The sequence below is a fragment of the Streptopelia decaocto genome, assembly GCF_964273445.1.
Source record: "Streptopelia decaocto genome assembly, chromosome: 10".
Classification (NCBI taxonomy): Eukaryota; Metazoa; Chordata; class Aves; order Columbiformes; family Columbidae; genus Streptopelia; species Streptopelia decaocto.
Genome location: NC_138665.1, coordinates 3,524,680 through 3,537,431, shown reverse-complemented (window position 1 = coordinate 3,537,431; position 12,752 = coordinate 3,524,680). Strand labels below are relative to the sequence as shown.

General features: G+C 48.0%; 1 protein-coding gene across 1 annotated transcript; it reads left to right on the top strand.

Moving 5' to 3' along the window:
- Positions 1–25: 25 nt before the first annotated feature.
- NKAP (NFKB activating protein) lies at positions 26–4,558 on the top strand. Its single transcript, XM_082061560.1, is given in 10 exon segments — positions 26–352; positions 815–895; positions 1,274–1,347; positions 1,568–1,687; positions 2,160–2,202; positions 2,619–2,734; positions 2,884–2,959; positions 3,430–3,579; positions 4,237–4,334; positions 4,337–4,558. Coding segments are annotated over 10 exon segments (1,086 nt in total). The 5' UTR covers positions 26–98; the 3' UTR covers positions 4,411–4,558.
- The last annotated feature ends 8,194 nt before the right edge of the window (positions 4,559–12,752 follow it).

Genomic DNA, 12,752 nt, shown 5'->3' with positions numbered 1-12,752 from the left:
TCCCGCTTCCGCCCCGCCGCTGCTGCCCGCCCCCGCCCGGCCGGGAGGACGCCGGAAGCCGCGCGCCGACCGGAAGCGGCGCACCCGCAGCGGCCGCCATGGCGCCGGCGTCGCGCTCCCGCAGCCCGCCGGCCGCCAGCCCCGAGCGCCGCGCGCGCAGGTCCCGCTCCCGCTCCAGGGAGCGCAACGGCCTGAAGCGCCCGAGCCACCGGCGGAGCCGCAGCCGCAGCTGGTCCCGCTCCCGCGAGCGCACCCCCGGCGGGCCGCGCTCCGCCGCGCACCACGGGCACCACCACGGCAAGGCCTGGCCCGAGTACTACGAGAAGGAGAAGGAGGAGATCCTGCGGCAGAGGCGAGCGCCGGCCCCGGGCTGCCCTTGTCCGAGCTTCCCGTAGCGCCCGCCGCGCCGGTTCCTGCTCTGCGCCGGGGAGGGGCGGGCAGGGTGCCGGGGCTGCGGTTCCCGGGAGGGGGCGGCTGCGCCCGTTTCTGTGCGGCCCGTTCCCGGGCGGGTGTCGCTCTGCTGTGGGGCAGCCCGGCGTTTGAAGCGCCTTCGGCTTTTCCTTGCGGCGGGCTCGGCGTTCTGCCTTCCCCGCCGGTGGCCGGGGAGCGGGCCGGTCTCGGCTGGCAGGGCGCTGACCCCGTTACCGCCGATCCTCCGCGGTGCTGAGGTTCGCTGCTGCTCTGCCAGGCCGCTGGCAGTTTCTCTTTGCTGTGGCTGCTTTAGGCCATCCTGAAATGGTAACAGATACCAGGCTGAAAATGTTGGCGTGGCAGGTGCAACACGGGGCTTCAGTGAATGCGTTTTCTCTTGCAGGAGACTCAATGAGAGAGAGAGAATTGGAGAACTGGGGGCACCCGAAGTCTGGGGGCTGTCACCAAAGGTTCCTGACCCCGAGTAAGTCACATTCTTTCTTCTGTTTTTTGTGACACTGATAACATGTCAATTTAATTTGCAAAAGTATCATATTCCTACAATATTCCCTTCAGCACAGTTCGTGTTGTGTCAGTTTATTTCTGAATCAAAATAACAAGATTGTTACTTTTTCACCGCAAATAATTTCAACATGTCAATGACGCAAGATATGATTTATTGTAGATCAGGTGACCCTTGTGTTGTGGTTCTGAAAGCAGTTCCTGTGCTGTAAATTAGCTGTTTAATAGTTTAGTCTATTGCAAGTAGTGACTCAAAATCTGCAAGCATGTATTTGGTCATATGTGTACCTTTGAACGCTACAATATAGATTTTAAATAGTAAATGTTGATTTTTATTCAGTTCTGATGAGCATACACCAGTAGAAGATGAAGACGCAAAATCTAAGAGTAGTTCTTCAGACTCCAGCTCAGAAGGTATTTTGTTTTGCTTGCACAGCTTGTTTGGAAAGCGGGAAGCTCCTGAAGTCTAGAATCTGCTGTTGTTGCTTGCAAGAGGTTCACTGACTTGGACAGGTGGAAGTGAGTGTGAGTGTGGCTCACAAAGGAGAGCATTGCTTGGGGAAGGTCGGGAAGTTCATCTGGAGCTAGATGATCTTGATCTGTTCTCTGATGTTATCTTTTAAAAACTTTTTAGAGGAAAAAAAGAAAAAGAGGAAGAAAAGGAAGAAGAAGAAGCGGAAGGCATCCAAAAGAAAACGCAGAAAACATTCTGAGGACAGCGACAGTGAGTCGGAGTCTGAGCAGAACTCCAGTGGTAAGAAAAGAAGGTTTCAGCTAACATGCATGTACAAGAGTTCTCCTTCCTCTCCTCTGAATGTAAAGCAACACTTCTGGCTTTTGTTGCATGCTTGCAGTGTTCTGAAATTACAGAGTGGCAGCATCAATCCAGTATTCTTTTCTTTCACCAGCTTGCTGGATTTGCAGTGCCTTTTCCTTGAATGCTTGCAGTCTGGCCTTAGGAAATAGGATTTCTGAATTTAGCATCCATTGGGTGCCTCATGCCAGGAATACGTTCGATACGTTCTCACATAGAACAATACTGCAGGAAGCTTTCTGCTAATACTTTCTCAGTGCTATTTAGTACCTAAACAAATCATGTCTGAGAAGCTGTGTACTGGGGCATTCTGGTGGAGGCAGTTAGTTATTCACAGTGCAGTAAAGTACTTGGGTTTAGCTAATAATCTCCTTTTGATAGCATATATGCTTTCTTTTTTTTTTTTTTTCAGATGAAGATAAAAAGAAAAGCAAGAAGAAAAAAAAGAACAGAAAGTAAGTTCCAATGTTGTCATGTGTAATTCTACCTGCTTTTAACTAGAGGGCAGCACCACCTTCTTATCAGGTGGTTAGGAAGGCTGAGTACTCTTGTAGTTAGGGCTATAAAAACTGTAGAATAATCTTAATTTTTTGGGTTTAATATAAATCTACAGAACCTTGCAGCATAGAGGACTTCCTGCAAATTTAGAGAGCCACTTTCTAACAGTATATGAAAGGCATAACAGTGTACATATTGTCTTTGGTTTTCTGTGAGACATTCTCTATGAAACAACAACAATCTATATGCAGCCAGCCAGTCTCCCTACAGGTGGAAGTTGCCTTGTGAAATGGATGACTTGAGTATGATTCCAGGAACTTGCTTTCATCTTAAATTTTGGTAAATAGCATGTCTGTCTTTGACTTTATCACAGGAAGAAGTATAAGAAAAAGAAAACCAAGAAGAGCAGGAAGGAATCCAGTGATTCAAGTAGTGAAGATTCTGATGACGAAACACTGCAAGGGGAAGATCTCTGGACTGAGAGATCAAGTAGGTTCCCCCGACTTTAAACCTGGATTGAAACTTCTTGGCATCCTTTTCATGAATTCTTTTTTAGGTGTTGTCAACGTATGCAATTGTTCTGACAACAAAGAACAATGGACACAATATTAATCTTTCTCATTATTTGATTGTCGCAGAAAATACAGAAGCTGATAGCCTGATTGGACCAGAAGCTCCCAAAACTCATGCATCTCAGGATGACAGGCCTTTGAAGTGAGTAGCCAACTCTAACAGTACTTTGATCAAATCAAGTAAATCAAGTCACTTTTCAAGAGGGCTGTTTCATCAGATACAAATGTTGTGCCAGAAACTCACAGACAGAAGTGGTAGTGGTGCCTTTGCTCTGGCCTGAATTCAGGTAGAAAAGTCTGGTTTATGCTTTGTAGCCTTGGTTCCTAGAAAATCAATTGTGAGATGCCTTTATTCTAATGCTCTGCAGCATTGTGACTTTATAGTGTCTTTGTTACCGTTTAATCAGAATGGATTCAACTGGTAATTTAAGATAATGTTGCTAGTGTTAACCATATGGAAAAAAAACAGGCCAATATGTGTGCAAGAATACAAAAGTGCTTAAAAATGCAACTGTAGCAAGTAGTGACCAAGGGAAGCTGGATGTTTAGCTCAGGGTCTCTCTATTTGAGACCGATTGAAATCACTGCTTTATTTTCTCTTTATTTATTAAGCTACGGACATGCCCTCTTGCCTGGTGAAGGTGCAGCAATGGCAGAGTACGTAAAAGCAGGAAAACGTATACCCCGGAGAGGTGAAATTGGCTTGACCAGCGAAGAGATTGCATCGTTTGAGAGCTCTGGTTATGTCATGAGTGGCAGCAGGTACGGTTTTGATGATGCTCCTGGTTCAGTGAAATTTTCAGAAGTTGCTTCCTCTGTTGGCCAGTTGGAAGACTGCTTCCAGGCTCTGGTTGAAAGCATGGAAGAGAAGGTGCTCTGTGTCCTTGCAATAGTCTACACTAAACTCCCTGTTGCTATAGATAGATGATGGTGAGATTTTTAAGGACACTTTCTCTTCAAGAGCAAAAATTCTTTCCAGGTGACATACTTCTAATTACCTTGTATTTCAAGTGAGAAGATGCTCGTGTCAGGTGGCTCAAGGCTGGTGTGTTTGGACAGCAGTGGTGATGTGCTAGCTGCTCAGTAGGAGGCAAATCAAAATGTGAGAGGTTGGCTGCACTTTCTTTATGAGTCCAAAAGGAATTTCACTTGAATTTTGGTGAGCCAGTAGCTGGCATCCTGGGGACAGGTGGGGCTTCTGGCTGACAGCCTGAGAGCAGACACCCCTAGAAGTAATTTTTTTGCTCTGCCATGCTCCTTCCTGGGAAGGTTTGAGCACAGTTTGGGTTCTCCGGTGTAGGTGTCTTTATTTACAAGGCCCTGAAATCGATCAGGTCAGTTGATGGATTTAAGCTGTGACGGGGCGTTTACATCCCTCTGCCCGTGCTGATGTGATGTACGCAATGTTCTTCTCCACAGACATCGCCGAATGGAAGCTGTGCGTCTGCGTAAAGAGAACCAGATTTACAGCGCAGATGAAAAGAGAGCTCTGGCATCCTTCAACCAGGAGGAGAGGAGGAAAGAGAGAATAAGATCCTTGCAAGCTTTCGAGAGATGGTCTACAGAAAGACTAAGGGCAAAGAGGAAAAATAATTCTTTATTTGAACTGTACAGCATAGATGCTACCAAGCAGCAGCTAGCCTGTTCCACTCGTGATTTGAAAAAGCTGCAAGTGATGCAGTGCCTTTCACCCCACAGGGCCAAGCCTCAGGACTGGATTACTTGTGTCAAGGAAACAGAATTGCTTTTGTCAGATTTTCTTGGATGTTGTGTTCACCATCTACAAGGAATCCCTGTAAGGTGAAAGGCTACAAGGCAGGAACAGGCAGGGAGATGAGAGGTGGCAATGCTCTGTGCTCACTTTGAATCGGGCAAACAGGAGGATTCTGTGGGAGGGCTTTGTTACCTGATGGCTGTAAGTGCAATTTTTCCATTTATTTTCATTAACGAGACTCAACTGCCATCAGAAGCAAGCTGCTAGTAACAGCAGCAAAAGTCAAGGAATTCCTAAGTTCTGTTTAATGTCTAAGACTGTCCACCTAGGTATTTTTTTCAGAAGTCTTTTAGATTTATTTTTTTCTCAAAACAGTTCAGTTTGATTTGCGATTCAAACTAGACTTGTAAATAGAAATGAGTTTGTAATTTACTACAGATGGGCTTCAGCTACTTTAAAGCAAGCGGATCGCAACTGGGGTAGAAAGTAATAGTAATACATGGGTCTGACCTTCAGTCCACCAAAGCCCGTGGTGAAGAACTCGGTTGCTTGCTTCTTTTTCTCCTATGTTATACATAGGTATTGAGCAGTGGAGTGCAGTGATGGGAACCCCTGGATGTACACAGGTGGGAACAAGGAATTATCTTTCAATTTATTTGAATTTTTTTTGTCTGTGGAAGTGTTCTAGATTAAAACCTTATTTTAACTCCTGCGGTATTTTAATTTGGTCTGTTTCAGCAGTTATTATTAATACATGGCTTTCTTTGAACTCTGTATTCAGAGGCCTACTTGGGGTAGTGCTCCTGTGGTGGTGATCTTTGATTCAACTGCATATTTCCAAATATAACCCCTTAGCTTTCTTTTTCGCATGTGCTTTTAAAAACAAAGTATTTTCTAGAGGGCTTTTTGTTCCCCTAAATCTCTCTGTTGTAGTTTCGGCAGCAGAGATGTCTTGTATGTTTGTATATAAAGAAAATAAAAGTCCTATAATGTTTGCCCTGGAGTTCTGCAGACCTGGTGTTCGCCAACAGCAAGTCCAGCTTAGCTGCTTCTTCCCGTTTACACTCTGGAACCTGTTTCTGTCCTGCCATACCCACCCATACCTGCAAGGAACCATCATGCAAAGCCAGCTACCAGGTCAGGCTATAGTTAATTTTTGCACAGTTGTAATTTTTTTTCTGTGCATCCACAAAGTAGAAATGCTGATAAGGAAGAGCCATTCTTTCTTCATTATGTTTATATATTCTCCACAAAATACCAACAGAGCATTTGTGATGGTGAATTGGAGATCTTCATTGGGAAGTAAGTCTTTCCACAAGGATTATTTTGTTTTCGATAATGTCCTTAAGCCACTTTTCTCTAAACCGACACTGTCCTGGCCTGGAGGATGGAATAAAGAGAAGGTAAATTTTAAGAATAATATTGAATCCAAGTTGGGCCAGCTGAGAGCTGGCTGTTATTCACAGGGCAAGCCTATCTGCTGAAAAAGAAACACCACGTAGACCTGTGTAAAGCCAGGACTAGCCATGTTTGTGGTGGAGTGAAACTCAGGATAAAGAGGGTCGTTTGGCTCTGTGTAGCAAGATTTTTACAGTTTACTCCCCCTCTCTGCTATATTGCAGATTTATTTTCATCAAGGTCTCTGTTTTTTGGCATGGGAAAGCTTGCTAGAACCTCCCGAGTTGTGTCAGTAATGGAAGAGCAATAAGATTTACCTGTGAATCAGCCTGCTGGACTCCAGAGTGAAGAATACCTCCACGGGCAAAGTCTGCAAGAGGAGAGACAGGGCATAGTTTGCATACAGAACCGCACAAAGCAGACATTTTAATTCAGTGAGATCTATCATCTGCTTAAAGAATAACCTGTGTAGTTGTACAACAGTTCTGATCTGGATTAGAATAGTTTTGGTTTAAAGCCTCTGTGAATATTTTCTTGTGAAGGCAAAGACTCAGATGTTAGAATTTTAAGTTTGTGATAGGATATAAGATTTCTGACCAGTGGCTATGAGCTGTTGTGCTGGGTTTGGCTGGGACAAAGTTAATTTTCTTTGCCATAGCTAGTGTGGGGCTGTATTTTGGATTTGTGCTGGAAGCCGTCTTGATAACTCAGGGATGTTTTTGTTACTGCTGAGCAGGGCTTGCACAGCGTCAAGGGCTTTTCTGCTCCTCGCAACCACCAGCAAGTGGGCTGGGGGCACAAGGGGTTGGGAGGAGACACAGCCACAGCCAGGACAGCTGAGCCCAACTGACAAAGGAATATCCAACACCATATGACATCATGCTCGGCAATAAAACTCACGGGGAGGTTGGTGCAGGGAGTCGTGCTGCTTGGGGACTGACTGATCATTGGTCGGTTAGTGGTGAGAAATTGTTTTCATTTGCATCACTTATTTTTTCTCAGTTGTTATTTTTCTCTCTCCTGGTTATTTTTTTTTTCCTTACAATCTGTTATTATTAGTATTTTTTAAAAAATTATTAAGCTGTTTTTATGCCAACCCACAAGTTTTCTCACTTTTACACTTCCACTTCTCTCCCCATCCCACCAGATGGGGTTGCAGTGAGTGAGCAGCTGTGCGGTGCTTAGTTGCCGGCTGGGGTTAAGCCACAACATCTGTGGTTGGGGATGCGTAGCCAGTAAGGAGGAAAGTTAAGGTTTGGTGTGACTAAGCATGGGTTCTGGAGGTAAAAACTCTACTCAGTGCAATTTCTTTTTTTCTTTTGAGCTGCAACATATTATTGTATAGGTGACAAACTTGAAGCAGATCTAGAAAGGGATGCCGAGGCAGCGTGAAGAGCAGCAGGCCAGTCTCCCTCTACTGACCCTTTATTCTGGAACTCATCTCCACTCAGTCCTGCTTACAGCTGCTCAGAGCGGCTGCAGTTAGAAGGGGAAGACAGTATGAGCAGGAAAGTAGATGTGGAATCCTGCCAGATCCTCTGTCAAGTTGCTGTCAGTCTCAGCAACTTGGGAACTAAACCAGCCCCTGGCTCTGTGCTCTTCTCCCGTCAGTGACTGACTGCAGGTTCCTGTTACACCACATTTAAATCTCCCACCGTTGCTCTGACAACAGCCAGACCTTGTCAGTGTCTCTCCTGAGAGCTGCCAGCTCCTGGCCAGTCTCTCCGCTGCCCTGGTGTGTCCCTGCCTCAGGAAACCCCCCTGTGCTCTGGTGCATGCCATTTCTGAGTACTTACAGCAGGTTTGATTTTGGAGATCTCTATAATGAAGTAGACACTTGCTGTTGCTCGTGGGATGGGTTTTCTGCGTGTTGGGATGCTGAAGCAAGCTCTGTAATGGTATCTCTTGCTGTACTTCAGTTCTTCTTCCTGGAGAAATTCTGACCAGTGAAGCCAGCTTTCGTGAATCTCCCATGTCTGCTGAACAAACGTGGCGCTAAGATTCCTCCTGTCTAGCAGAGGTGACTTAAAGGAGATGCTAAAAAGGAACTGAGGTGCTCTCCTTTAATTTTTCATGCTCCTCAACAGTGAGAAGGCATGCCTTTCCTGAGTGGATAGAATTGCCACTCACAGAAATGTATTCTTCGATCTGCTGCCATCCTCTCTGCACTGTGAAGCTGTCACATGGACCCCACTGGATATTTTTTATTACGTACTTGGCTTCTAAAATAGATAAAATGCTGAAAAATCATTATGGGAAGACCCTGCCACATGCAAGTAGAGCAGGCACACTACCTTTCTCGTTTTTCTTCTGTTCTGGAAGATATTTCTCTGTACTGCTTCTCCCATTTTCCATGGGAATGTGAGCTTTTTCCTCACAGGCATTGTTTTTCTCTCCCTTATCCATTTTCTTTACCTTTAGAAAGACACAAACGCACTCTGAGAGAGTTGGTCTGCAGAGCTGCAGGACCCATCTGAGAAAGTCTGGGCTGCTGTGGAACGGGGTTCCAAAACAGTGTGAAGAGCAGCAGGCCAGTCCCCCTCATCTGACCCCTCATTTGTAACTCACCTTCACTCAGCTCGACTTACAGTTGCCCTGAGCGGTCACTGGTGCTTCCCAGCTGCCTTTGCCGGTGGTCCCAGACTGGGGTGGCCGGTGGCCTGGCAGTGTTGCTGCGTCTGTCCTTTTCTCTGGGGGGAAAAGCCCCGCAGAGCAGCTCCCAGGCAGTGGTACCCAGCGATCTGGCAGTGTTTGCTCTGTGTCGCCATGGCAGCGTGGGTGCCAGCCAATCAGAGCACTGGACTCCCGGCACCCCCATCGGCATTCAAGATTGGGCCCTACAGATGGGGACCGCAGGTCCCCTTTGGACTGGGAACTCTGGGGAAATTCCTCCCTGGCAGCCGTAGTTTCCTGGAAAAATAAGGCAGTACGAGCAGGAAAGTAGATGTGGGATCTGGCCAGATTCTCTTTTTGTCGTGTTTCTGCCAGTCTCAATGATTTGGGAACTGAACCTGCCTCCAGCTCTGTGCTCTGCCAAACACAGACTCATTTCAGTCTGTTGCACAGAGCTGCTGTAGGCTCTGAACACCAGCACTTGCAATGCAGAGCCCTTCAGAGGGAAAGGACCATGGATACTACATGAGAGCGGACAGAGATGTCATGCCAGCAGGGTCCTGGTCTGGTCCTGGGTTTGACCCCAGAATCACACCAAGGTTGTCTTGTCATGATGCTGGGTTCATGCTGGTGGGATGCCGTGGCAGTCCCAGGTTTGACCCCAGGGATACGCTGGCAGGGGCCCGGGGGCTGCCCTGATTGCTCCTCTCCAGGCTGGTGGGGCCATGACTGCTGCCCTGGGACCTGCTCACTGCCACGCTCTGACTCGTGCCTCGACACCAGCTTGCTGCCATGCCGTGCTTGCTGCCTGCAGCGCTTCTCACTGCCCCGCCGTGATGCCTGCCTTGTTGGCTGCCTCGTTGTTTCAAGACATTTATCTGAAATGTTCTTTTCCATCCCATTTACCCACCTATTCTCTGTAGTGATGCTGCTCTCAGATTTTTCAGCAGGGGATTCGTGGATTTCTGCCAGAGCCTTTTTGGTGACTTCTCTGGTTCTTTGGCTGATCCAAACAGTCCCCGACTCGAGGCTGCAGGCCACCCTTTGCTCTGGCTTTGTCCTTCCCCTGGAGTCTGTGCTGAGCAGTGACGCCCATGGCCGGGGTTGACAGCCACTCTGCCACTGCTCATCCCCCAGGCAGGAGTCTGGCCCCAGGGTCTGCCAGTTGCCCCCACTGGAGACATGCTGGGGGCTGTGACACAAGTCCTGCTCAAGGGAGTGCTGGGATGCTTCCTGCGGAGCTCCTGCTCCTGGCAGGTCTGCACGTTTGCTCCAGCTCAAAACCCTGGCCCGGAGGTACCTGCCTTTGAGAAACACGTCACTGCCAGCCTGCTGAACTGCAGTACCCTTCTTACTGCATGAACCTTCACCCCCCTGGCTTTCTTGTACTTGGGCACCACCTCCTGGTTCTGGTGCCATCAGGTGGTGGCTGCTGTGATGGTGCTGGTGTTGCTGGCTTACGGGCTGATTACAGGCGAGACCCTCTGCACCCACACGTGGTGCTGAGATGGGGTCCCTTGCTTCCGCCAAGGGTCTCCCAAGTCTGGAAGCAGCGGCTGCTCGCTCCCTTGCTGGAGAGCTGAGCCATGATCCACCTCTGCACAAGGCTTCCAGCGTCAAGAGAGCAGGTTCAGGCCTGAGACACTGGAGAGAAGGGCCAGAAGAAGAAAGGTCAGAAGAAATCGACCTGGTCAGAGCTTCATATCGTATGCGAGTTCCTCCGCCCTGGGTTTCTGGGGTCTAAAAATGGAGAGAGGCTCAGGTATGAACCCAGTTAGCCAAGAGCCACAGCAGCTGCTGATCCACATGTGGCCCATTGCAAAATGGCCACGGCTGTCTGTGGCTGCTGCGTGCCCTGGGCAGCAGCCTTCGCAGCATCCTCCTCTTCCCCAGCACCTCTGGGTGCTGCACAGCCCGAGCTAATTGCAATCACTGGGGCAGCGCCGGGCAGCAGCAGCATCATCTCTCTTCCCAGCCTCCAGCTGCTGAGTTGTTCTTTGGGCAATTTCAGCCCCGGAAGAGCAGAGTCGAATGGTGATCAGCTGGGAGCTCAGGACAAAGCACAGCACTGCCATGTCCCTGGAGCAGAGCCCTTCTTTTCCTGGCTTGGACTGGTGTATTCCCCCTGCTCACAGCGCGGTCCTTCTCCGGGATAAAGTGACGCCAGCACTTTCAGGGAAAGTCACACTTCATGACAAAAAGGGCACAAAAGAGCCTCACTTCATGAAAAGCGAAAGGAGTGAAATCGACATGGCACAAAGCGATTAACTTGTCACAGCTGTCCAACCTGTGCTCCTCAGTGTGAGGTGACCGGCCACGTGTCCTGCTGGTGCAGGGTCGTGCTGCAACAAGTCAGCTGGGGCTGTGGCCAGAAAGGTAGTGATGTACATGTGGAGATACCCAAATCCACTCTCACCATCACAGGGGAAGAACTGCTTCATTTTTTCCTGCACTGGATGTTTGGCATCTCCTGCGCTCGCACTGGGGACACGTCTGGCGGTCGCACTCTCCTCACCACAGACCGCCAGAAACTTCTCGGCTGATGGACAAATATGGTCATGTAAACACCCATTGGTTGACAGACGGGGCTTTTGGCCAATGAGACGTTGAGGCTGAAGAAGTCTCCGGAGAGCGGCCATAGGTGAGCACAGCCCAGAGTGCATGGCTGGAAATGGTGCCCGCTGGGAGGCCTCAGGGTTGGGCTTCTGGGAGCTGTGGGTCTGCAGTTGAAGACTTTCCTCCCCTGAGTGGCCTTCTAAGAAACACTGCGTGGGGAGCGAGACACCTCAGTGACCATCTGGGTACCCTTGAGAGTCCTCACTTTGACACAGAGTGGGCAGATGTGCCTTTGTGAATCACCACTCTAGAGTCTGGGGATCTAATCCCCTGGAGATTTGAGCCCACTGTGTAATGATTGAAGTCCTAAGGGGAATCCAAACCTGTGTTATGTTGTTGCAGTGCTGAGTAAGTTTGCATAAACCCTGTTTGTTGGTTTCTGTTCAACAGCTCTGGTTAGAATAAAGTCCATTCAGAGTTTGTTGCCTGCCTGAACTGACTTTTAGGATGCCTCTGTGACACAGATCAGAAATTCAGAATTAGCAGGAGATTAAATATGGGGAAAAGAGTTTTACCTATCTTGGAGAAATGCCCTCAGAAATGGTTATTGATGACTTGCTGTCATTTACCTGAATACTTGGCCTGTACTGCACAGACTCTGGACCCAGAAGAGTCTCTCTCTTCACTTTTAAACAAGCCACAGAAGCACTAATTTCACTTGAGTGTTTTTCTTCAGGATACCGTGACGTGACAGAGATGCAGAGAACTGCGGGACTGGAAGCTGCAGTTTTGTGTTTTATTGGCAGGTGTGAACTCTGGGGATTTGGCACTCAGTGAAACTTCCTCCTCCTGTGCTAAAATTCTGGCAAATGGCAGGAACTCCTCTTGCATTTTTTCAGGATGTTCAGGATCCCTGCTGAGCCCTGACTGCTGGGTGCCTGGTCAGGTTGGCTGGTATTGCTGTCAGTAACCCCGGTCTGTGCTGGAGGGTTCTGTCCAGAGTCGGTCTCTTACAGAGCCGTGCTCTTTAGTCCACTCTCACCATCACAGGCAAAGAGCTGCTGCTTTTTTTCTGCTCTGGATGTTTGATATCTCTTCTCTTTGCTTTAGGGACAGGTATTTGATCAGAGAGTGAAACACAAGCAGAAGCCTCAGAAGCTGACATTTCTCCAAGCTTTTCCCCAACGCCTCAAGTTCCAAAGCAAGGAAAAGATAACAGCAAAGGTGCCTTTTTCTACCTCAGGGATAAAGTTGTGGCAGGAATCATATTATGGAACATCTTCAACAGGATGCCTATTGCTCAGAAGGTCAGTGCAGGACTGGTGTGCTGAACAGTGAGTCTTGCTTAGATTGAGGATTTTCTTGTGGGCAAATCAATCTGCCAGTTTAAAAATGAGGAAAAAGAAATGGAGATGCTCTGTGTCTGTTGATACAATACTTCCAATAAACTTATAGGTTTATTGTGCTTTAGTTGTTAGCAGTGTAGGTCAAAGTGGCTTACAATCTCATTCTAAAGAAGTGGTGTTTTTTTTTAAACTTTCAGACATTTTTTCTAATTTTTGGTGCATAGTTTCTTCTACTTCTTCGTCCTCTCACAAGGAACTTCTCCATTGCAGGGGCATTTCGGAGCACCTACATGAGTCAATTGCCCCTC